This window comes from Cololabis saira, chromosome 5 (assembly GCF_033807715.1).
Source record: "Cololabis saira isolate AMF1-May2022 chromosome 5, fColSai1.1, whole genome shotgun sequence".
NCBI classification, from domain to species: Eukaryota; Metazoa; Chordata; class Actinopteri; order Beloniformes; family Belonidae; genus Cololabis; species Cololabis saira.
The window spans coordinates 3,526,829-3,554,509 of record NC_084591.1 but is presented as its reverse complement, the minus strand read 5'-3'; the positions used below and the strand labels follow the sequence as shown (position 1 = coordinate 3,554,509).

General features: G+C 40.8%; 1 protein-coding gene across 7 annotated transcripts in view; it reads left to right on the top strand.

Moving 5' to 3' along the window:
- LOC133443678 (pleckstrin homology domain-containing family A member 7-like) overlaps positions 1-27,681 on the top strand; it is a 191,696-nt gene that overhangs the window by 94,130 nt on the left and 69,885 nt on the right. For 5 of the 7 annotated variants that reach the window (XR_009782678.1, XM_061720812.1, XM_061720810.1 and 2 more), the window contains 3 exons: positions 4,640-4,744; positions 9,445-9,517; positions 13,882-13,982. Coding sequence is in view for 6 of the 7 variants with exons in the window: in XM_061720812.1 (XP_061576796.1) it covers positions 4,640-4,744; positions 9,445-9,517; positions 13,882-13,982 (279 nt within the window). In the remaining variant the exon portion in view is untranslated. Of the gene's footprint in view, positions 1-4,639; positions 4,745-9,444; positions 9,518-13,056; positions 13,176-13,881; positions 13,983-27,681 lie in introns of those variants that run through there. The other 2 variants (XM_061720816.1, XM_061720815.1) reach the window with 1 other exon arrangement.

Below are 27,681 nucleotides of genomic sequence, written 5' to 3'. Positions count from 1 at the left end.
TTTAAGCTTTTCTTTGATTCCCAAGGATTTTTCTTGCACACAAATCCGTGATGATTCTTAAACCAAAGTTTCTCATCCATATTGACTCCTAAAAACTGCAGGTTGTGGTTGTGCTCCCAGATAACGGGGTAATTAGGGAACAACTGGGGCAGAAAGCAGCCGCCTCAGAGGAGCTAACGGCTGGAGGTCCAGCTGAGTGAGATGGAGCGGTTCTGTTTCCAAATATACCCCAGCGTGACCCAGAGCCCGCCGCTCCATCTTAGTCTGTTTAACTGCACATTTCATGGAAGCTAAATCAGCGCTAAGTAATGGACCCACAGAACCGGGCCGGCGGCTGAGCGATGATGATGAAGGCCAGAAACTCGTTAGTTCTGTGAGGAATTCAAGGGAATGTTAAAGACCGGTGTTTCATAAAGAAAGACTGGAACGTGTCAGTGTTTTTCTCCAAACGTCTCAGATCAACAAGTTGTTAAATATAAAACCGACAGCAGCGTTTCCACTGAGACACTTTTGGTGTTAAAGGTATTGTGACATCATTTTTAACATGCTTTTAACACTATTAAAAGTCTTGGGCAACATCCCTCAAATGTGTCTAAAAGAGTGTAACAAGAAAAACTTCACTCTAGTACTCTTTTCCTGGCTTTTTATTACAGTGTTTTTTTGCGCCGTGAAAAATGCTTCCTTTCCCCCCTTTCCTGTCAATCATTGCTCCGCTCCTCCTCCAAACCTCCTCCTCCTCCAGCCATACGCTCACAGCGGCGTCGGAGAGCGACAGGCGAAGCATGCACGGAAAAGCAGCACGGCGAACCACAGCAAACAATCATAAAAATAAAGGCATGCAAGCAGCACTGTCCCCTTATCTTAAGTCCAGTCAGTGGCCGCGGGTCTTCTTAGCAGTTTTCCTCCGGTGATTAGAACAAAAGAGGCGTGTTAAGCCTCATTTATGGTTCCGCGTTAAATCGACGCAGAGCCTACGCCGTAGGGTTCAGCGTACGGTGCGCGTCGCCGCGTAACCTTACGCCGTAGGGTCTGCGTCGGTGTAACGCGGAACCATAAATCAGCCTTTATGGTGCGCTGGAGAGGAGAGGAGGCAGGGAGCTGGGTGGAGGGGGCGGTGATTTAGCGGATCGTTACGTAACGATCCGCCACCAAACCAGGTGCGCCGTTTTTGCATAGTTATGCGGAAAATCCCAGAAAGCACACAATACACTGAATGTTAAAACTTCGTTGTTTTTTGGGTGTAATTGATGTCAAGACACCCAACAAAACACAAAAAATCAAGAAAAATGTGTTTTTCATGTCACAATCCCTTTAAGACGAGTCTGGTTGTCAAAAATCATCCATCCATCCATCCATCCATCCATCCATCCATCCATCCATCCATCATCCATCCATCATCCATCCATCCATCCATCCATCCATCCATCCATCCATCCATCCATCATCCATCCATCCAACATCTATCCAACATCCATCCATCCATCCATCCATCCATCCATCATCCATCCATCCAACATCTATCCAACATCCATCCATCCATCCATCCATCCATCCATCCATCATCCATCCATCATCCATCCATCCATCCATCATCCGTCCATCATCCATCCATCCAACATCTATCCAACATCCATCCATCCATCCAACATCTATCCAACATCCATCCATCCATCCATCCATCCATCCATCCATCCATCATCCATCCATCCATCATCCATCCATCCATCATCCATCCATCCATCCATCCATCCATCCATCCATCCATCCATCATCCGTCCATCCATCCATCAATTCATCCATCCATCCATCCATCCATCCGTCCATCCATCCATCCATCAATTCATCCATCCATCCATCCATCATCCAACATCCATCCATCCATCCATCCATCCATCCATCCATCCATCATCCATCCATCCATCCATCAATTCATCCATCCATCCATCCATCATCCGTCCATCCATCCATCCATCCATCCATCAATTCATCCATCCATCCATCATCCATCCATCCATCCATCCATCCATCCATCCATCCATCCATCCATCCACCCAACATCCATCCATCCATCCATCCACCCAACATCCATCCATCCATCCATCCATCCATCATCTATTCATCCATCCATCCATCCATCCATCCACCCAACATCCATCCATCCATCCATCCATCCAACATCTATTCATCCATCCATCCATCCATCCATCCATCCATCAATTCATCCATCCATCCATCCATCCATCCATCCATCCATCCATCCATCCATCCATCCATCCATCCATCCATCCATCCATCCATCCATCCATCCATCCATCCATCCATCCATCCATCCATCCATCCATCCATCCATTAACTTGGTGGTTTATTTGCGTTATCGGTTCTGCAGTGGTTTTTCAGTGATATTAAAGTTGTTTTGCAGTGGTTTTTGTGTGGTTTTGTCGCAGCTTTGCAGTGGTTTTATAGTGTTTTTTCAGCAGTTTCGTAGTGGTTTATTCAATGTATTTTTAGTGGTTTTGCAGTAGTTTTTTAGTGTTTTTAATGTGGTTTTATAGTGATTTTGCAGGGATTTTGAGTGGTTTTGTAGCCGATTTGCATTTTTTTTAACGATTTTATTGTTATTTTGCAGTGGTTTTGTAATGATTTTTGGGGGGGAATTTGCATTGGTTTTGTCGCAGTTTTGCAGTGGTATTTCAGTTGTTTTGTCACAGTTTTGCAGTGGTATTTCAGTGGTTTTGTCGCAGTTTTGCAGTGGTATTTCAGTTGTTTTGTCACAGTTTTGCAGTGGTATTTCAGTGGTATCTCAGTGGTTTTGTCGCAGTTTTGCAGTGGTATTTCAGTGGTTTTGTCGCAGTTTTGCAGTGGTATTTCAGTGGTCTTGTCGCAGTTTTGCAGTGGTATTTCAGTGGTTTTTTCGCAGTTTTGCAGTGGTATTTCAGTGGTTTTGTCGCAGTTTTGCAGTGGTATTTCAGTGGTTTTGTCGCAGTTTTGCAGTGGTATTTCAGTGGTTTTGTCGCAGTTTTCAGTGGTATTTCAGTGGTTTTGTCGCAGTTTTGCAGTGGTATTTCAGTGGTTTTGTAGTGGTTTTTCAGCAGTTTGGTAGTGGTTTATTCAGTGGGATTTTTTGCGGTTGTGTAGCAGTTTTGCAGTGGCTTTTTTTTTAGCAGTCTTATAATTTTCCATTGGTTTTGTCGCAGTTTTTCAGATGTATTTCAGTGGTTTTGTTGGGGATTTTCAGCAGTTTTGCCATTTCTTTTAAGTAGTTTTGGAGTGTTTTTTAGTGAGTTTGCCGTTTTCTTTAGCGTTTTTGCAGCAGTTTGACAATGGTTTATAGTGGTTTTTCAATGGTTTTGCAGTTGTTAATCAGTGGTTTTTCAACAGTTCTGAAGTGGTTTGCAGCAGTAATCTGTCCTCAGGTCTCACCTGCAGCGTTCCAAAGCTGGAGCACTTCCAAGCTCCTCAGCTGGATTCACCACATTAAGAATCACCGAAAGGTTCAAGGTCGTGTGAGAATCGCATACAATTGAATAATCAAATGAACTCAGAGCCGACATCTGAAATCTACACAGACGCTGTAAACAACCTGCTCCTGCTGCCACAACTAGAAAATACTGCTCCTCCCGTCTTCCCTCAGGTACAAGGTCATCCATCAAGGAGGAAAACGCTCCAGACCTCTGCTTTGTGCTCTTTTCTTCTGCTCATTATCCCTGAACTCTCCTCGCCTCCTCTTCTGCATTTCAGGTTGTTTTCTGAGCGGTAGCTGCTCTTAAAGCTTGTCTGCTGCTTCCACTTGTTAAAAACCTTCCACTGTCACGGATACGAGACCTCGTGTCTTCCCCATGTCTTCTGGACGGATCAGGGTCATGATGTCATGATGTCTGCATTTTTGATATTCCAACCTTTTCTGTTTGATAAAACAGGACTTGTTAGCTCCCATTAGGGCTGGGCGATATGGACCAAAAGTCATATCTCGATATTTTCTAGCTGAATGGCGATACTCGATATATATCTCGATATTTTTTCTGTGCCATAATTGGGGTTTCCCCCAAAGCATTATAGCATAGCATCTCTGTTAGCATCTCTGTTAGCTTCATTTTTTTCTGAGGCAAACCCTTAAAAAAACAGTCAGTTTTAATACAAATCCTCGTGCCAAATGTCACACAGGAACCTTTATTAACAGAGGTCTGCACAATATCAAAATGTATGAAACAAATGAAATAAAAATAAACTGCCTGCATATATAGAATAAAAATGCTTCTTGAATAAAATAAAACAAATATCCCTTTCCTGCATAACAATTACATTAAAATACACTGTGCAATTAATACAATGTAGACAGTAACAGGCAGACTTTTCCACTGAGGTTGACAGTTGTGCAAATAACAAAACATTTGTGCAAATCTCAAATAAAACATTCAAGTCAATTTGTCACAAAATAGGCTATATCAAAATCAAAAAAAAAAAATGTTTTAATATTTTTAAAAATCGATATAAACGATATTGTCTCGTACCATATCGCGTTTGAAAATATATCGATATATATTAAAATCTCGATATATCGCCCAGCCCTAGCTCCCATCAATGATGACCTGATGTCCTTCTCGTGTCCTGAGATCAGATGTTCTTGTGTTTTTGTGTCCAGGCCTCCAGGTCCGGTGGGAAGGTCCACAGCTTTGGGAAGAGAGAGCAGGCCATCAAGAGGAATCCCAACGTCCCAGCGGTGGTCCGAGGATGGCTCTACAAACAGGTGAAACTCCAGCGCCTCTGCTGTACTGGTTCTGTTCAGATGTTCATGTAGTTTTAAACCGCTGGCCACAACCGTCCCTGGAAAGGTTCAAATGTTCCTCCTCACAACGTCTTACTGGAGTTCTGGCAGAACTGGTGGATCTGGGTCTGGTTTCTGGGTCTTCAGGGTCTCATGTGACTTTTCAGCGTTGCCCAGATGTTCTGTTGGACTTTGTTCACTTGAACGTCTTCAGCTGCTGTAATTTGAAGCTGTGTTTGGGGATGTTGACTATTTTGAAGATCCATTTAAGTTTTATCTATTAGATTCATCAGCCCCCACCATGATGCGGCCACCTCCATCATTAAGACCAAACAGTTCAGTTTTAGTCCCATCAGACCTGGGGGGGGGGTATTGCTAAGGACCTCTCAATACGATACACATCACGATACTTGAGTCACGATACGATACAAATCACAATACTTGAGTCACGATACGATACACATCTCGATAATTGAGTCACGATACAATACACATCACGGTACTTGAGTCACGATACGATACACATCACGATACGATACACATCTCGATACTTGAGTCACGATACGATACACATCACGATACAATACACATCTCGATACTTGAGTCACGATACGATACACATCACGATACGATACACATCACGGTACTTGAGTCACGATACTATACAAATCACAATACTTGAGTCACGATACGATACACATCTCGATACTTGAGTCACGATACGATACACATCTCGATACTTGAGTCACGATACGATACACATCACGATACGATACACATCTCGATAATTGAGCCACGATACGATACACATCACGGTACTTGAGTCACGATACGATACACATCTCAATAATTGAGTCACGATACGATACACATCACGGTACTTGAGTCACGATACGATACAAATCACAATACTTGAGTCACGATACGATACACATCTCAATAATTGAGTCACGATACAATACACATCACGGTACTTGAGTCACGATACGATACACATCTCAATAATTGAGTCACGATACGATACACATCACGATGCGATACACATCACGATACTTGAGTCACAATATGATACACATCACGATACTTGAGTCATGATACGATACACATCACGATACGATACACATCTCGATACTTGAGTCACGATACGATACACATCACGATATGATACACATCTCGATACTTGAGTCACGATACGATACACATCACGATACGATACACATCACGATACTTGAGTCACGATACGATACACATCACAATACGATACACATCACAATACTTGAGTCACAATACGATACACATCACGATACTTGAGTCACGATACGATACACATCACGATACTTGAGTCACAATACGATACACATCACGATACTTGAGTCACAATACGATACACATCACGATATGATACACATCACGGTACGATACACATCTCGATACTTGAGTCACGATACGATACACGTCACGATACGATACACATCACGACACTTGAGTCACGATACACATCACGATGCGATACACATCACGATACTTGAGTCACGATACGATACAAATCACGATACTTGAGTCACGATACGATACACGTCACAATACGATACACATCACGACACTTGAGTCACGATACACATCACGATGCGATACACATCACGATACTCGAGTCACAATATGATACACATCACGATACGATACACATCTCGATACTTGAGTCACGATACGATACACATCACGATACGGTACACATCACGATGCGATAAACATCACGATGCGATACACATCACGATGCGATACACATCACGATGCGATACACATCACGATGCGATACACATCACGATGCGATACACATCACGATGCGATACACATCACGATGCGATACACATCACGATACTTGAGTCACGATATGATACACATCACGATGCGATACACATCACGATACTTGAGTCACAATACGATACACATCACGATACTTGAGTCACGATACGATACAAATCCCAATACTTGAGTCACGATACGATACAAATCACAATACTTGAGTCACGATACGATACAAATCACAATACTTGAGTCACGATACGATACACATCTCGATAATTGAGTCACAATACGATACACATCTCGATACTTGAGTCACGATATGATACAAATCACAATACTTGAGTCATGATACGATACAAATCACAAGTGAGTCACGATACGATACACATCACGATACGATACACATCACGGTACTTGAGTCACGACACGATACAAATCACAATACTTGAGTCATGATACGATACACATCACAATACGATACACATCTCGATACTTGAGTCACGATACGATACACATCATGATACTTGAGTCACGATACGATACACATCATGATACTTGAGTCACAATACGATACACATCACGATACAATACACATCACGATGCGATACACATCACGATGCGATACACATCACGATACTTGAGTCACGATACGATACAGATCTCGATACGATACACATCACGATACTTGAGTCAGGATACAATATTGCTATATCCAAATTTCGTCATACATAGTTCGCTGAAAACTGTAAAAGGCATTATTGCATCTTAAAATCAGATTATAATCAGATTATAGTGATGATTCATGGGACAAACTGTGTCAAAACGATGTAATTCAAATTATCCATGTTGTTGTATTGTAACTATACCAGGTATACTTACAACATATTTGCATTTTTTCATATTATTTACATATTTATGAAATTAACATTAACTATATTATTAAAGCCCTTGTGTACAATAAAATCGTGTTGGATTTAAAACCCGGCCGAAACATGATTTATTATTTGAAAAAAAAAAATCGGTGTTCAAATTTTGAATATCGATATTGAATCGGCTGGCAAAGTATTGCGATATATTGCCATATCGATATATTTCTGCCGCCCCCCCCCTAATCAGATCGCAGCGGCATAAACAAAGATCTTTGTTAACTGTAGTCTGGCTTTGTTCTGGTGGTTTGTGAGCAGCATCTCGGTCTGGCTGCAGATAAAGATGCTTCTTCCTGGTTCCTGGCTGGTTCCTCTTTTCCTGAGTAGGATGTTATAAGCTGCATCCAAATCCTGCAGTTGGCCGAGGAGAGCGGCTGGCGAAAACACAAAAGCATCCTGGCATCACGCTCTGCTACGTCTCCTCAGACTCTCAGCTACACAAGTAGAACCAGCATCAAGTGAGAGAGCTCTGAACGCACCGGAAGAAGACAGATTATAGTTTACATCTGGACCTGGAGGTCTGGACCTGGAGGTCTGGACCTGGAGGTCTGGACCTGGAGGTCTGGACCTGGAGGTCAGGACCTGGAGGTCTCCACCTGGAGGTCAGGACCTGGAGGTCTGGACCTGGAGGTCTGGACCTGGAGGTCTGGACCTGGAGGTCTCCACCTGGAGGTCAGGACCTGGAGGTCAGGACCTGGAGGTCTGGACCTGGAGGTCTGGACCTGGAGGTCTGGACCTGGAGGTCTGGACCTGGAGGTCAGGACCTGGAGGTCTCCACCTGGAGGTCTGGACCTGGAGGTCAGGACCTGGAGGTCTGGACCTGGAGGTCAGGACCTGGAGGTCAGGACCTGGAGGTCTGGACCTGGAGGTCTGGACCTGGAGTGCTGGACCTGGAGGTCTGGACCTGGAGGTCTGGACCTGGAGGTCAGGACCTGGAGGTCTGGACCTGGAGGTCTGGACCTGGAGGTCTGGACCTGGAGGTCTGGACCTGGAGGTCTGGACCTGGAGGTCTGGACCTGGAGGTCTGGACCTGGAGGTCTGGACCTGGAGGTCTGGACCTGGAGGTCTGGACCTGGAGGTCTCCACCTGGAGGTCAGGACCTGGAGGTCTGGACCTGGAGGTCTGGACCTGGAGGTCTCCACCTGGAGGTCTGGACCTGGAGGTCTGGACCTGGAGGTCTGGACCTGGAGGTCTGAGGAGATCTGTCCTCCAGGAGATCGTAGTTTAGGCTCCATGTTTTTTCTGCCGTGTCGTCCCCCCCCCCCCCCCCCCCCGTCCTCCTCCGGTGTGTTTTATTATTTAACTCCTGTTATCTGTGATGTAAAATGATTAATTTAAGCGATGCAACCAGAAGCAATGTGCTGCTGAGTAATCAATTTCTTTATTTCCTCCAGGGTTGTGCCTCTGAATCATATAGCTATGAAAATCTGCCACGGTCAACATCTCGTACTTTTTACTTTGACTGTTTTCCAAAAATGGAAGTTCAGCATTGCCTTTTTTTTTGCTTCTCAGAGCCTTTGTATTTCTTTTCAAGTAGCTATTATTATGAAATGTATTCATTTGTGAACATGTGACTCGGTTTCACATTTATCAAACCATCAGCTCTTCCTTATCAATTCATTTAGAGGCTCACAAGAGAGAGTTGAAGCCTGTTCCAGAACTGAGTAGCCTTAAAACCAGGGCAGTTTTAGTAATTAAATGATTAAATCTGTCATTGTCTCCTCTACCATTTCAAATGAGAAAATGGATTTCACCTGATGTTTTGAATCATAACCATCTGGGATGCAGCTATCGTTATAAAGTACAAACTAATGAAAGTGTTCATACCATTAAAAGCCATCTCAAGGCATTTAACACAGAAGTAAATAATTTATTGTAGTCAGATTAAATACAGATCCAATGCCAATTGGATAACGTCCTCCTCAGACCGTGTCCTCCTCGTCTCTGCAGGACAGCTCCGGGATGCGTCTCTGGAAGAGGAAGTGGTTCGTCTTGGCTGATTTCTGCCTCTTCTACTACAAAGGTGAGGTTTGGTGAGACGTCTCCTGGTTCAGGTCCTGGGTTCAGGTTCAGGTTCTGGTCCTCCGTCGAGGACGTTTCCCCCCAGAGTCAGAGGTTCAGCTTCTGCTCAACGCTCCAAATATTACACTGAGATGCAGAAAGGTTAAATATTGTTTCTGAGCTCCTTGGAGCTGATGCTTCGTTTTAGTAGCACACAGGCCCCGTTTCCACATAGCCGGGTATTTACAAAAACGGATATTTCCCCCTCTACGTTTTGAAAAATATCCTCGTTTACACGAACCCGCATAAATATCTGTTAAGGTGCTATGAGCAGCCAAACCTGCAGGGGGCAGTGTAACGAGAAGATAAAGTCATGCTAGCCAATCAGAATCCTGGAAATAAACATCAACAAATGACACGTGTGAAGCCTGAATAATATGGTTCCGTGTTAAATCGACGGCGTAGCCTACGCCGTAGGCTCTACGTTGGTGTAACGCAGAACCATAAATCAGCCTGGACTGCCAGTTACTTCCAAGACTGAACGAGAGTCTTTCGTTTGGAGTGACAGAGAAGTAGAGTTACTTTTAAGTGTGACTTTAGAATATAAAACAGGTAAAATACAAGAAAATATTGACAGTGGCCAAACTAATTGTAAACACAGGTCGCACAAATGATGCTGGTGACGTTTCTGCAGAGCTGGGTAGAGTAGCCAAAAATTGTACTCAAGTAAAAGTACTGTTACTTCAGAATAATATGACTCAAGTAGAAGTAAAAAGTAGTCATCCAAATAATTACTTGAGTAAAAGTAAAAAAGTACTTGGTGAAAAAACTACTCAAGTTGAGTAACGTCTGATTTATTTTTTTAACACAACCATTCAAACAGACAAAAGTAAAAAATAATCATCTTCAGGCAAATTAAATCAATAAAATAATAAAATAAATTCAAATTAATAAAAAATGTAAAATAGCTTAAATTAAAATAATCTTAAAGTAAATTCAAGTACTTAATAAAATAAAATAACTGAATAAAAAATAAATTAAGCACAAGTAGCACAAAATTTCAAGCCTTTGTACTTTTCTTTTTTAACCAGGCAGAACTAGAACAAACATGAACTCATAGAAACTCTCTGTGTGTTTGAGTCTGTGTAAATGTGACAAAACATGCAAAAACAAACATTTTTCCCAAAGAATCACCCAGTGATGTCATGAGATTGACGCGTACGCGGATAAAAGGGATAAAAGAAAAGTAACAGCTCAACGTAGCCTAATGTAGCGGAGTAAGAGGAACAGTTTCTTCTTCACAAATCTACTCAAGTAAAAGTAAAAAGTATTGTTGTGCAACTCAGAGGGGCTTTAGCTGATCCAAGGGTTATTAATAATTTTATTAATAATTATTAATAATTAATAAAGTCGTCTATGTATCAAATTGAATGACCAATATGATAAATAAAATCCTCGGGGCACCAGCCTGTTCCTTAAGCAGGGAAATGATAACTTAACAGCAGAAAATCAGTCTCAGATGATTAAGGTTTAAGTATAGTATAATATAATTGAAGGGTGAGATTCGAGCACTGGCTCTGCTCAAACAATCAGAATGTGACCAAATTGCATGAAACAACAGAAACCACTCATTAAAAATCAATCAGAATTTATTTACATACGGGTATCAAAGCAGATGTAAATAAATACCCAAATAAATCCTGATGGCACACTACATTATTATAAAACCATTAATTAAGAAAACAACAAATCAGTAAAAATGAAATGAAAGTTAAATGCACGGAATGAAAAGGGAAATCAAAGCAATAATAAAGATGATAAAGAACACAATAATGATAATGTACATTAATACGCATACAGTAATCTCATTAAACATAAATTCAGCTTTACACCGTTCTAACTGACTGATCGCCCAAACACAACCTCACGTCTCCTCTGGATTCTGGATCTGGGCTGCGGGTTCTGTCGGGGGTTCCAGTCCGATGCGGGCCTCGTTTCTCTCGGCTTTCAGTCCAAGCAGTCTCTCGTCTCTCTCTCTTCTCCTTCGACTCTGAAATAAAAAGACAGGGGTGCAGCGTGCAGCAGCCGGGCGATCCCGCTCTGGTCAACGGAGCCTATCACGGCGTCTCGGTGCACGCGGGGTCCGGTCCACTCGTCGGACGCGCGGGCTCCCGTCCGGGCTGATGAGCGCGTGGGCCTCACGGACACAGGTGGCTGGGTGCTTCTCGGGCCGAGCTGGCAGGCTGACCGGAGGATGCGGCCCTCCTCGGGAGAGAAACTTAGAGCGGAGAGAGAAATTATAGAGAGAGAAAGTCGGGAGCGCAGTGCGCTCCGTGGTAACGGGTCTTACGCTCCGCCGGACACTCCAGGCTCGAAGCGCTCTCGAGTCTCGTTGCAGCGCTCAGGAATAAATGGGTAGATGCGGCCGCGGCTGCCTCGGTCGGCCGGCACGTCTTGTCCGGTCCGCTGGCTGAGGGAGAGAGTGTGAGTGCTGGGCAGGAACGGGAGTTTGAGCTCTGCGGGCTGCGGTGACGTCACCAGCCCCTGGCCAGTGATTGGGTGCTCCCCGCTTTTGGGCTTGGGGGCGGTTTTTACTGTAAGGGACAGTCCCCCCCCTTCAGGACTCGCAGGACCCTCCACTGGTTTCCTGGGGGCTCCACTGCGTCTTACCCCCCCCCCCCCTGGGGTCATAACCCCAGGGAGTCTGTTCTCTGGTCCCTTTGCGTTGTCTTTTACTTTGTTCCCCCCTCAGCTCTGGCAGGACCCCTGCTGGTTTTGTGGGGCTCCACTCTGTCTGACCCCCCCCGAGTGTCGTAAACCCCAGGGAGTCTGTTCCCTGGTCTGGAGCCATGCAGCGGGGGTCATAAACTTTGGCTTGGCTTCGGCCCTTTACTGGCCCAAGAGAAATGTTCACCCACTCACATATGTCATGAATTCATAATCATATGGACGGTGGTCCAACAGTATAGTGATTCAAAACTACTTCTAAAAGTACAACATTTCCCAAAACTTACTCAAGTAAATGTAACGGAGTAAATGTAACTCGTTACTACCCACCTCTGCGTTTCTGTGGCATAATGTGACATTCTGAAGCCTAAATGTCCGTTTCCCTCCGTTTACAAGCAAACGTGAAAACTGAGTTTTTGAAAATCTCCACTTTGGCCGGAGTTTTCAGAATGATGGTTTTTGGAGACTTTGAGCTTCGTTTTCGTGTAAACGAACGGCCAAAACGCATGAAAACACCACCAAAAAAGTCAAAACGTTGAGAAAAAAGTCAAAATGTTGAGTTAAGGAAAAAAGAAAAAAGGGAAAAAAAAGAAGAAAAAAGGGGGCGTGTGCGTGCGTGCGTGCGTGCGTGCGTGCGTGCGTGCGTGCGTGCGTGCGTGCGTGCGTGCGTGCGTGCAGATAAAGATTCTCCATCACCGTTTAGGGAAACGTCCTTCACAGCTCCTTGTTTTATTTTTAACTAATTACGTCTTTGATCAGGAGCGCCGCCTCATCACACACACACACACACCCAGACTTCCACACGGGTGCTGAATTCTACATGTACTCGCTGCACACACACCTTCACACACACCTTCACACACACTCTCTAATGGTCTGATCCGGGTTTATGTTCTGGAGCCGATGCCTGCAGTCATGTAAACAAACCGACCCGGTTGTTGGTTCTGATCGCGGTGAGTTCAGTGCTGATGAATGATTCAGTTTTTAGTTTTTCTAAGTTTTTTGGTTTCATTTGATAAAAGATGTTAGTTTTGTTGTTTATTATATTTTTAACCAGAAAAAAACTAAATAAAATGATGATGAAATAAATAAGTCGACGTTTCGAATTCAAATATTTTTAGTTTCTTCGTCTCAAAGTCGGTTCTGACAAACTGGACTTGAGGAGAATGAGAGAGAAACGTTGGTGTGTGTGGTTGTGTGAGTGTGTGTGTGTGTGTGTGTGTGTGTGTGTGTGTGTGTGTGTGTGTGTGTGTGTGTGTGGCTGTGTGAGTGTGTGGTTGTGTGAGTGTGTGGTTGTGTGAGTGGTTGTGTTGAGTGTATAATCTTTAGTTTAGTTTATTGGTCCTTTCAATTTCCACAACACAAATAACCCAAAGTACAGGTGTAACGTGCGTGCGTGCGTGCGTGCGTGCGTGCGTGCGTGCGTGCGTGCGTGCGTGCGTGCGTGCGTGCGTGCGTGCGTGCGTGCGTGCGTGCGTGCGTGCGTGCGTGCGTGCGTGCGTGCGTGCGTGCGTGCGTATGTGTGTATGTGTATGTGTATGTTTGTTGGCTCTGATGGAGTTACTGAGTGACAGTAATTCCGTTGGCCCGTCCTCTCCATCTTTTTTTGTTCCTCTTCACACCTCCCTGTGTTTCTCTCCTCCCCCTCTTTCCCCCCAGACAGCAGAGAGGAGTCGGTCCTCGGCAGCATTCCTCTCCCCAGCTACGTGGTGGCACCCGTGGGACCGGAGGACCACATCAGCCGCAAGTTCGCCTTCAAGGTACGTCTGCTGGTTCCCCCGGTGGAGGTGTCTGGGGGGGGTCTGATGTTCCCTCTACTGGGGGGGGTTCTGATGTTTCCTCTACTGGGGGGGGTTCTGATGTTCCCTCTACTGGGGGGGGTCTCTGTGATGTTTGTCTCTGCTCTGAGGCGGGGGGGTAGTTCTGGGTCAGTACAAGCTTTGAAAGAGGAGGAATCTTGAATTTAACGAGGACCTATTATGGCATCTAATACCTATTTTAAACAGGCTTTGAATGTCTTAAAAACAAGCTTTTGATTGTTTTTGATAAATAAATTAGAAATTCAGCCTCTAAACCATGTCTTTATCTTCCCATTCTCTAACCTCATTATCTATGCAGGATTCTGAGTGGGCGGGGCTATGATAATGAGGCTCTGTGCTGATTGGCTGCCTGAATGACGCGATACACCGCTATGAAAACATGGTGGAAGCTCCGGCCGGCGGAGTTAGTTGTGGGCGTGGTTTCACGTAGTGCTGGGCGGTATGACCAAAAATTTATATCACGGTATTTTTCAAAATTATATCGGTTTCACGGTATATCACAGTATTTTTTTTTTCATGCACAACTGGGTGTTAAACACATTTTCTAATGATTTGGAAAGGAATTGCTGCAGTAAATTGGCTTAGAATGGCCTATTTTACTGTCAAATCAAATCAAATAAATGTGATTTAGGCATGCTTTTCAAAGAAAAAAATCTTTTACAAAATTACAAGGTAGAAAATATTTATTGAACATAAAAAACTGAACATGTTTTAATTTCCAGCATTATGTTGTTTTGGTTCCACCTCCTGGTGAATGTTAGGTAAAATTCTTATGTGGTTACTTTTTGGTTGGCCAACGATTTATGTTTGTGGTGCAACAGTTACGGGAGCGGCCAGTCTATTTCCTTATTTTACAACGCTGTTATTAATAGTTCGTTTTTTTCCCACTTATTCCACCGAACACCGAAAGTAATTTTTTGCCATTTTCGGCCGAACAATTTCGGTTACTGAACAATCGGTGCATCACTGCTGCTAAACAGTCCCCTCACAAACAGTGTCCAGCGGCGCTACGTTCCCAACGTTGTGTAGCTACTGTACATACTGTTCATATACCGGTATTACGGTATATGAAACATTCATATCATAAGAAAAATAAACACCGGTATTCGGAATGAACCGGTATACCGCCCAGCACTAGTTTCACGCATCGGAGGCCAACCGATGTAAATCGCTCTGTCGTTACGTAATTTTGGGGAGCAGAATCTTATTGGCTCGTAGATCCACATCACACTGGACGATCATCCGGGCGGCTGTACAGACACTGCAGAATCTGGTTGTTTCCTCCTTCTCTGAGTTGCTGAGGGGAGACAACTTTATATATGTTAAAGCAAGAAAAAACCTGTTTTTCAGAATAGGTCCCCTTTAAGATGAAGATGCTCGGCTCGTCCGTCAAAGTCTCGCCAGTCTCATAGGCCTGTGTTGAAAAAATCGATTTTCTGATTCTAAATCGATTCTCATATTAATTCCTAAAAATCGATTTGTATGTCTAAAGATCGATTTTTCTTTTTTGATAAAAAAAAAATATATATTTTTATTTTTTTTTTTTTCATCATTACATTTTTGCCTGGTGAACTTTAATCCCAGTAGTTTTGAAAACTCCTGAACTAAATTAACTTTTCTTTAGAGAAAATGCTGGACATTTCAGTTTAAATTTCTAAATGTTATATTAATTTAATGAAGTTCATATTATCTATATTTCCTATAGCTTGTTTGGTTTCTCTGTTATCGGACACGGTTTGTCATGAAATACCTGAAAAATGCCGGTGCTTCATGTCCAGCTGTGTCTGGTGACAGAATAAATCAGACAAGATAAAATAATGTGTTTACTGCTTGAGCTGTTGCAATTTCTTTCTTTTTTTGCACTTTAAATGGATATTGAAATGCCTATTTGAGTTATTTATTTCTTAGTTATTTCACAATGATTATTGTGAAATTATTATTTCAATAGTTATTTTACAGTCATATAATCCAGGCAACACTAACCCAAATCAATATCGAATCGGATCAAATGGTGATAATCGATTCTGAATCTTAAGAATCGGAATCGAATCGATTCTTGACATTTGAATCGATCCCCAGCTCTGGTCTCAGGTCCGATTTACCGTCCCAGTCCTGGTTCCGTCTCCGTGAGACGGGCTTTTCCTCGGGTCCGAGCTCCGACGGGAGGAACGGGTCACGTCTCTGACACCTGACAGAACCTGACAGAACCAGATAAGAGCCCGCTCCCCCGGAGCTGCAGATAAACTGGAGTGCTGCTGCTATTTAGAGCCGAGTAGTTTCCAGCTCGTATCTCTGCTGAGGAGAGGAGATAAAACCCAGCAGTGTTTCCAGGGCGGAACCAGCGGTACCAGCAGGTCCGCTGGGTCAGAACTAGGATGGTCCCGGTCGGGATTTTTTAGCTCCCGATCCGATCCCGATCACTTATTTATTTATTTTATTTATTCATTGGTTTATTTGACAGGGACAATGCACATCAATAAAAACATTGCTGTAAATGTGCCAGAGTTAGCCAAGAGGCTATTTTTCATCTGTAGTCCCTGGACAGATGTAAGAATACAAAAAAGTACAGAAAAGATACAGAAAGTACAGAAAAGTACAAAAGTACAGAAATAAAGAAAGGTGCAAATTAAGTTTTAGTGCTGACAGAGCTGAGTACTAATCAACCATTTCTTTAAACGAGCTCTAAACAAACTGTATGTGTCCAGTTTTCTGATAGTTGCAGGGATGGAGTTCCATTCGTGTGCAGCTTTAACAGAGAATGCAGACTGACTGAAAGCACTTTTTCAGAGTGGAATAATACAATCCCCTCTTGCTGCACCTCTTGTAAACCGATCAGCAGTTGTTCTAATATTGACAAAGTGTCTGAGTGGAGGAGAAGTCAGGCCGCATATAATCTTGTGCATAAGACAAACATCTACATATTTAATCATATTTTCCCAACTCAACAAGTTATATTTTTTTAGTATTGGGCAATGATGAAAATATACTGATTTCTTATCAAGGATTTTGAGTGTTCGTTTATACAAAGACTGTAATGGTTTTAGAGTAGTGGTGCTAGCCTTGAGTTTGAGTTTCTGCCGATCACGATTTTTCCCGATCCGATCACTTTTTTTGGCTCCCGATACATTTCCGATACTTTTTTCCGATCAGATACATTTTTGCAATGAATTAAAAAAAAAAAAGAGAGTACTAAAACTAAATTATTAAAGTTTCTTTTCTTGTCCATTGGAGAACAACATGGACGGTCCGTGTACTTCGCGGCCATCCGTTTTTTGTTTTGAAATGACAAAATAAAAATAGAGATAGAATCCAAAATAATCCGTTCCCCATCTTTTGTTTTGATAATAAAAAACGGAAAACGGATCGTTATCCATTATCCGTTATCCGATTTCATTGATGTGTTTGAAAATCTAAATTGGGAATAAAAACAGCGAGTGGGGTCCGTGTATCTTTTGGTCATTGGATTTTTCCGTCATGAGTGGGAATCAAAAAACAAAAAAACGATTGGTTTATTTGATTTTCCTTTTAAAACAAAAAACAAATATTGAATTACACTGCATTTTTTCTTTTTTTGTGTTAATATGATTTAACAAAGATTCAAAATACGCTTTTATTTTCGTTTTCTATTTCATATAAGAAAAATGAAATCACTAGTCAACAGGAACGAAAAAACGAACCAAAAACAACCGTTTATTTATATTCGTGCACCGGAAGCTGGCATTTACACAGCAAGCGCGCGAATGAGCTGTTCTTTACCAACCAAGAGCGCAGTTGAGGCAGTTATGCCGTCTTTCAACTTTTCTTTTCACTACTATTAGGCTACGAACATGACATGTCCTTTTGACGAGGATCCAATTGATGCAGGTGGAGCATTAATCCACAGAGAATTTAATATAGTCTTACGTTGAGAGCTGATCATTAGACCACGCATAGGCCTAGATGTATTATCATATTTAGTAAAAATCTACTTTAAATTATGTAATTGATTACAATCACTTCTTGTGAGTAAATACTTTTGTTTGGACTTTTAAACGTCTGTAGGCTCTGCTAATTCTCTCTCTCTCTCTCTCTCTCTCTCTCTCTCTCTCCCTCTCTCTCTCTCTCTCTCTCTCTCTCTCTCTCAGACTTCCTTAACTCAGACGTCGTTGTGCATTTATAAAATTATTCATAGCCTATTATCTTATAAGCTATTAGGGCCTGTATATTTCGTTGTCTGTGTTGTTTTTATCTGTGCTTTTTTTTAAATCTGTTTTTGAAGTGCCTTGCAAACTTAGAAAAGTTCTATGACAATAGAGTTTATTATTTTCATTTTATCACCATCTTGTCATTTTGTGGGTAAAAAAGCCTAAGTTAATTTTATTTTACCTTTTGGTCTAATAGATGTATTATTATTGTTGTTGCTGTTGTTCTTTATTTTGTATGGATAGATATTTATCTCTGCGTTTTTCCTGTGTGTGTTTCTTGTTTCAAGTGGTAATTGATGCGCGCTGCGTGACCGTTTACTATTTAGGCCACTCAGTGTCAGACCTGAGCCAGAATTTATGAATGAAGATTGAATGACACAATGAGTGACGTGTTTTTCCACCTACATGAACTGTCTGACAGTTAACCTGATGAAGGTCACAGCCTACCCAAACGTTGTAACAATTATAGCACGACCTTCGGCATAATGGACTGTCGGCATATTGTAGCCTATTCTAGTTTTTTTTTTTTATTATTATTTTTCCGTGCTTTTCACGACCCTTCTCCCGGTAGAAACATGGAGGCTGCAGTGGAAATCATGAATGACCGTCTTGAAATTGTTGTAGCTGCAAATGCATGTAGTTCAAATCCATCAGAAGAGTGAACTTTCACATGATATTGAGATGCTAACATGCAGCAGCCTGTGTAAAGAACATTTTTCTATCTTTTAACAAGCTCTAGAACTGACGTCAGCCCATTATCCCCACAACAAATGACCACAGTCCCGTTGCTGCTTTGACCTGGTGTTTACTGTTGCTATGACAACTGTAGCTACATCTGGGGGCGTAATGTCAGTAAATACGAGTAAAATACATGCCTCGCGTATAGTGTGAATGCACCGCAGAAATCACAGGGGGGGGGGAATAGTAGCCTAGAGTGGCTGGCTCGAGTGGGACGGGGTGGTACAGAACAACTTCCCCTGGAGAGAATTGTCACAGGAATGCCTGTCAAATATCCAGAACTAAGTTCACTCGGTTGTAAATGCCAGCTTCCGGTGCACGAATACGAATAAACGGTTGTTTTTGGTTCGTTTTTTCGTTCCTGTTGACTAGTGATTTCATTTTTCTTATATGAAATAGAAAACGAAAATAAAAGCGTATTTTGAATCTTTGTTAAATCATATTAACACAGAAAAGAAAAAATGCAGTGTAATTCAATATTTGTTTTTTTGTTTTAAAAGGAAAATCAAATAAACCAATCGTTTTTTGTTTTTTGATTCCCACTCATGATGAAAAATCCAATGACCAAAAGATACACTGACCTTTTTGGATTATTTCTCTATTTTTATTTTGTCATTTCAAAACAAAAAACGGATGGCTGCGAAGTACACGGACCATGGACATATATTTCAACAAAGCTTTTCAGCTCTGGTGCCACAAAATGTAAAAACATGAAATTGTAAACTAAAACAAAAAGTGCAATAACAAAAATAAATAAATTTAACTTCAAAAGAGGTAGTTGAAGTTGAAGCAGCTGAACAGTCTGGACCAGAACCACGGCGGTCTGGACCAGAACCGCTCAGTCGCTGCTAACCCAGTTACGTCGGTCAGACTGGAGCACGGAGCTGTATTGATTATTGATTATTGATTAGTGTGTGAAAGCCTGAATGTTCAGACTCAGAATGAAATGAACTTCCTGTTCCTGGATTCACACGTTTATATATTTATATTTACATGTTTATATTTACGTGTTTATATATTTACATGTTTATATATTCATATTTACATGTTTATATTCACATGTTTATATTATTTATATTTACATGTTTATAAATGTACATGTTTATATTATTTATATTTACATGTTTATATATTTATATTTACATGTTTGTATTATTTATATTTACATGTTTATATTATTTATATTTACATGTTTATATTTACATTTTTATATATTAACATGTTTTTATTTACTTATTTAAATGTACATGTTTATATTTACATGTTTTTATTATTTATATTTACTTGTTTATATTTACATCCCCTCTTTTAACGCGACTTTGTTGTTTAGTTTAAGTAAAATGATCCTAAATTCATCTGATTGTAGTGGGTCTTAGTTTTAGACAAACTTAACCTCAGATAAAACACAAACAACTGTGTTTGGCCTCATTTATGGTTTAATAAAATATTATTTATTATTATTTAATAAAAACAAAGTTTAGAATCAATGACAGTGATCAGGTCATCAATGACAGTGATCAGGTCATCAATGACAGTGATCAGGTCATCAATGACAGTGATCAGGTCATCAATGACAGTGATCAGGTCATCAATGACAGTGATCAGATCATCAATGATGTTGATCAGCAGCGTCTGACGTCAGTGACCCTCTTGGATCCTGTGAAGCAGTGACGGGGTACTTAGTATTTGTCATCATCAGTTATTGATCATTAGTTATTTATCATCAGTTATTGATCATCAGTTATTGATCATCAGTTATTGATCATCAGTTATTGATCTGATTAAATCAGAACCACTACGACCAGATGATTCAGCTTCCTGCTCCAGACGTTTCCTCGTGTTTCTGGAGGAAGTTAAACGTGTTTGTGTCGGTTCCCGTGAGGAGTTCTGGTTACAGTTCCCGGGCCGTTTGTGGGGGTTTCCATCACCAGAACCGGCCTGTAAACGTGGCCTTCAGGAACCTTTGACCTGTTCAGGAACCTTTAACCTCCCTGTAGAGAGGGTTCTCGGGTCGGCCAACAGGAACCTTTAACCTGTAGCCGGAGAGGTTCCCGGGTCGGCCAACAGGAACCTTTAACCTGTAGCCGGAGAGGTTCCCGGGTCGGCCAACAGGAACCTTTAACCTCCCTGTAGAGAGGGTTCTCGGGTCGGCCAACAGGAACCTGCCGGCGGTCTCTGGTGATCCGGATTTCTAGATTACGTTCAGCTCTGAACGTTGATCACGTGACCACGACCTTTGGACCAGAGTTAATGAGATTAGAGATTAGAGAACAAACCGTGGAGGGACACACGAGTCGGTTCTTGTTGCCGTATAACAGCAATAAAACCAGGGGCGTCAACTGGGTATGAAGGTCCGGCAGCCGCCACACCTCGGCTTCAGGGGAAAATGTAAATGTTTGTTTTTTAAATACATTTATGGAATTACTCTGTCTATTTGTATTGATTATTCTATTACTTAATACATATAGAATAAAAAACAAATGCAAATCAGAACATGATCGATTTCACTAGTTATTATACACTGCAAAAACTCAAAATCTTAACAAGAATATTTGTCTTATTTCTAGTTAAAATGTCTAATTTTTAGTTAAAAAAAATCTCATTACATTTAAGACAAGACTCAAAAACAACCATTTTCACCTGTTTCAAGTAGATTTTCACTTAAAATAAGTGGAACAAGATTTTTTTGCTTGTAATGAGAAGATAAATCTTGTCCCACTGGCAGATTTTTCTACTTATTTCAAGTGAAAATTTACTTGAAACAGGTGAAAATGGTCAAATAACAAGTTATTTTTCTGGTGATGACTTTTGTTTTAAGTGTAATGAGATTTTTTGTCTAAAAATGAGACATTTTAACTAGAAATAAAACCAATATTCCTGGTAAGATTTTGAGTTTTTGCAGTGTGAGCAAGACTGCATTTGAAAAAGTTCCAGTTTTCTTGACCACACAGATCAGCTACATAAACTTCTGTGATGAGTATTTGCTGGACGTGTTGATTGATACTCTAGTTTAAGTTCTGTGACTCGTAACCTTGCCATACCTTAGCTTCCACTGAATTGACGCCACTGATATTACACCAAACCGGTTCTAGGCTGGTTCTGGTTCTGGTTCTGGTTCTGGGCCAGTGCTGAGTTTGGAACCGGACTTTCTGTTTCCACTGAGAAAGAACTGGCTCTGGTCTGAGGAGGAGACAACCTGTCTTTTAGAGATGTGTCCACGGAGGAGCTACGTGGACCAAGTCCTGTTAGAGCAGATACCTGGTTGTTGCTGCAACTTTCACGCTAACGCAGAGACGTAACTGACGTTTGCAGAGACGTAACTGACGTGGCTCCTCTTAGCACAAGGGGACCTCACGATACAATACACATCACGATAGCTGAGTCACGATACGATACCATATTGCGATATCCAAATTTTGCGATATATTGCGATATATAAAGTTTGCTGAAAACTGTAAAAAGCTTTATGGATCTTAAAGTCCGAGTTGCACGTTCATCAGATTATAGTGACAATTCATGGGACAAACTGAGTTTTAAAAAACTGAGTATATGTTTTTCATATTATTTACATCATATGAAATTAACATTACATTTAGTATGAGGTTGCTTTAATTATGTGGCAAATGATAATAAACACAAGAAAGATGGAACTAAAACCAAGGACAGGCACAGTGATCAGTCAGTATAGATATAAATCCATAAATAAATAAACCTCTGTCCATTATTTTTCTTTTTTTAAGGACAGGCAATTGTGTTATATAAAAAATAAATTATAAAATTAAATAAAACGTGAAATAAAACCGGAGCTCAGTGCAGGGCCGTCCCAGGGTTGGTAGAGAGTGGCAATGCCCAGGACTGTCACTTAGGTAGGAGCACTGGGGGATATAATGGGGAAAAATCGGGGATAAAAAATATAAAAAAAAAAAAAATCGATATTCAAATTTTGAATATCGATATTGAATCAGCTGGAAAAGTATTGCGATATATTGCCATATCGATATTTTTGCCCACCCCTACTTAGCACCCAAGCTATGGAAAACAAACCGGTTCTCAGCTGGTTCCAAGTTGAACGAGTTGTGAACCAGAACCAGCTCTGGAACCGGTTTGGTGGAAAATGGGTATAATATGGTCCGGCTGGGGGTTTCTTTTAATCTCAATCGCTACGGCCGCGTTGTATGTTCAACAAAAACACAAGCATCATCCGTTGTCTGCTGTGTTTTTCTTCGTCTCGTTTCATGTTGCTGGCCGTTTGCGAACAACAAAAAATGATGCGTTAGCGCCACCTGGTGGTCGGCTGTGATATTTTCACAGTCCAGGGAGTATTTTTTAGACGTGGTACCACTTCAGGACTTTACACCCGTCAGTAGTTCTCTGTAGAACCCTCCAGAATGCGGATCTATGTCCTGGAAAGTTTTTTTTTATCTCCTAGCTGATGGATGAGGTTGGATTTTCCCGTTATGTCCTGGGTCATCGAACGCACCACAGATGATCTCTGACTTCCTGAGTTAAACTTTGAAAACTGTCAACATCTTACAGGTTTAGGTTTTTACGGAAGAGTATTAGCGCCATGCAGGAGAAAAAATATTTGAGTTTGAATATTTTAATGTGCACTTCGAGAGAAAAGTCGAAATGTCGAGATTAATATTGAAATACAATTTCAAGAAAAAAGTTGAAATGTTGAGAAAAAAGTCGAAAGTTCGTGAAAAAAGTAAAGATTTTGTGAATAAAGTCGGAATTTCGTGAATAAAGTAAATTTCGAGAATAAAGTTGAAATACATTTTGACTTTTTTCTCGAAATTGTACTTCAACATTAATCTCGACATTTCGACTTTTTTCTCAACATTTCGACTCTTTTCTCGAAGTGCATAACAAGAAAAAAAATCTTCCTCCCTAAAATATTATTTTTATTCTTCTCCTGCCTGGCCCTAATATTCTTCCGTAAGGTTTTTGCTCCAAACCTTTCTGGAAAGTGGTTTTGTACGTATGAAACCCTTGACCCTTGACCCCCCACCTCTCTCTCCTCCCTCCATTCACGACTCCTCTCCCCTCTCTCCTCCCATTGGCCGCCTGCCGGGACCCTCCTCCTCCCGAGTGTGGCTCCGCCCGCTGAAAGCCTCCTGTAAATAGGTACTCTGTCCTCCGTGTGTCCTGCTGTCCTCGTGTCCCGGTGTCTGTCCTGCAGCCCTGCAGAACCTGCAACCGCTGTTTCCTGATGCATGCCTGGAAAATTATGGAGGATTTTTTGTGCCAAAATTAAATAAATAAATACATCATTAATTAATTAAAATGGGAATTAAATATATCATTAATTAATTAAATGTGTCATTAATTAATTAAAATTAGAATAAAATATGTCATTAATTAACTAAAATACAATTCATTTTAATTAAATGAAACTGACAGTTTTACATTTACATTTCATGATTCAGCAACACGAAATCATTAATTAAATGTGTCATTAATTAATTAAAATTAGAATGAAATATGTCATTAATTAATTAAAATACAATTCATTTTAAGTAAATGAAACTGACAGTTTTACATTTACATTTCATGATTCAGCAACACGAAATCATTAATTAAATGGGTCATTAATTAATTAAATGCTGAAATAATAAATATATATTTTTACTTAAAATGAATTGTATTTTAATTAATTAATGACATATTTCATTCTAATTTTAATTAATTAATGAGTATTTTAATTAATTAATGATATATTTAATTCCCATTTTAATTAATTAATTATGTATTTATTTATTTATTTAATTTTGGCACAAAAAATCTTCCATAGAAAATAACCGGTTTTGGCTGAAATGTGTGACTTCTGTCTCGTGTTTCTTGTCCTCCGTCTCCGTTCGTGGCTCCGTGAAGCTTCACCTGGTTTTGGACTCATCCATCTCACTGCGCTTTTCTAACAACGTTGGGAAAAACCCTGGACAGAAAACTAACGATTGAAGTCTTTTTTTTTTTTTGTCCACTATCTTTTTATTTCACAAAAGAAAGGCAATCACAAACATCCTAAGTCTCCTAGGTCTTACAATTTTCTTTTGTGCACACAAGCCAAATCTCGCCTACAAACCCACACCTCCACCCCCCCCAAAAAAAACACAAAAACATACACACAAAATAAATAAAAAATAAATAAACTGTAAAAAAAAAAAAAAAAAAAGTAACAGTAGGGGCATCAAAACTCAAATACCTACAGATACATAGGATACATAAAGTAAATGACAGCAATAAAACAGCAATCAGCGTACAATGAAGTTTATAATGAATGAAGCTCTAAGCCAGAAAATAATGGGAACCAAAATTCTTGAAAAAGATGCCACGGTTATATTTTTCCAATGTTAGCTTTTCTAATGGTAGAAATGCTGTGATTTGGTCAATGAAAGTCTTAAAAGATGGAGGGGAATCATTCTTCCAAAATAAAACTATACATTTTTATGCAAAGTAAGTGATCAAAATTGATATCCTGCATTTTTTGTTATGTAGTTGTAAATTATATGTGTCATTTAATAAATATAAACTGCTGCTTAAATCAAATGTTTTGTCCAGGATTAGTTGTGTTAGGGAATGAATTGGTTTCCAATAATTTTGTAAGCGGTCACATTCCCAGAACATTATGCATAAATGTCCCCTCCATCTTTTTACATCTGGGACACTTTGATGAAATATCCTTTGATATTTTATGCATTTTTATTGGAGTTAAGTTAACGATTGAAGTCTGAAAGCACGTACAAGCGTTTATGTTCATGTACAAGCGTGGGGTTGCTCTGACCTCCGGCCAGCAGACGACCAGAGGTCATTCAGGTCGTCTTTAATCGCTCAAAACATGACACAGCAAACTCCTGCAGAGCTCCAAAGCTCCAATTTAATACCAGGAAGTGCTTTTCCACAAAAGTCTGTGTTTTATCATCAAGAATCATCTTCCAGTGGAAAGAAGTGAATATTCCTAATAGTTTTTTTTATATTTATTTTTTTCATTTTATTCCTTATTTCATTCATTAAAAGAAAAACAAAACAGTTCAATATAATTACAACAAATCTCTTTCCTTGAATGAAAGGGAACAGAAAGAAGACTAATCTTATTTTATCCGTCAATTAATGTAATATAAAAAAAAATATTATCCAATAAACGTAATTTAAAAAGAAAGAATTTATAAAATAACACAAAATAGCTGTGGTCAAACACAGATAGTCATATTCTTTTTTGATTCAAAGAAAAAAAAATATGACAATGGTGCTAAAAAGAGAGAGAAAAAAGAAAACCCACCTAACGTAACAATTATCATGATATTTCTTCATCAAACTGGCTTTTATTATTCTTTTAAATGTAATTCCCTGGGATTGTTTTTGTTATTGTGGAAACCTCCAGATGCCTGACAGATTTATCCTCCTCTAATTAAACCACGACATCAGCAAGATACTTTCTTCAGTTACTTGTGAAGGGATATTTGTATCCAAAGCAACATCCAGGTGATAATAAACTTTATTTAACACGTTTGTGTGAACAAACGAGGAAGTTGGTTCAGCAGATCTTTGTCTTTCAGCTTCAGCAAAACAATAATCTGATAAATTACATAAATAAAGCATCAACACCGTAATAAACTTGGGTGTCGTCTGCAGAACAGCATTACCAAAAAGTAACGGATGGAGACGGTGTGGATGGATGGATGATGGATGGATGATGGATGGATGGATGGACGATGGATGGATGGACGATGGATGGATGGACGATGGATGGATGGACGATGGATGGATGGACGATGGATGGATGGACGATGGATGGATGGTTTGTTGAGCGTTCAGGTTTGACGTCTGAGTGGAAGCTGGAACATTCACTCTGAATCCAGCACTCTAGTAGAGAGAGAAGGAGAGAGGGAGGGAGGGAGGAGGGCGTTATCGGAGCTCCGCGTTTATCTGCACCACTCCAGTCGTTCTTTAAATAGCGTCTGGACAAAAGAGAGAGTTTGTCACCGTTCGTGGCCAGAGGGCAGAACGTGATGCTCCTGAACACCAGACCATGATTCATGGTGAAAACAGGAAGCTCTAAAGAGAGGGAGTGGTGCACATGAGAGAGAAACGCCCAGAAAAGAGGGATTTTACCTAAAACAGGACTGAATAACGCATAGTCGGTAGGAACTCATACCCAGGAACCCTGAACTAAATGATTGTTGTTTCCACAGCTGCTCCTGGAGGAAGCTGCTTTCAGCAAGATACTTAGAGGAACCTTGACGCGTCAGCGGTTCAGACCAGGAGCTGCTGACTGATGTCAACATCTGGTTCCTGGTTCTCAGGAAATTTAGAGAGAAAAAAAGGCGAAAAAAGGCGAAATTTAGAAAATAAAAAGGCGTAAAAAAGGCTAAATTTAGAGAGAAAAAAGGCGGAATAAAAGGCGAAATTTGAAGGAAAAAAGGCGAAAAAAGGCAAAATTTAGAGAAATTTTGGTTCTCAGGTTCTCAGGAACCAGAGGCTGACTGATCTCAGCCTCTGGTTCCTGGCTCTCTGGAACCGCGGGTCGCCTCATGAAGCCCGTCCCCCCCGAGCAGGAGAACTCAGAGCTTGCAGACGTCATACCTGATGATTTACTGGAAACACCTGCAACACTGGTGATGCATCATAGGGCTGGGCGATATGGACCAAAAGTCATATCTCGATATTTTCTAGCTGAATGTTGATACTCGATATATATCGATATTTTTTCTGTGCCATAA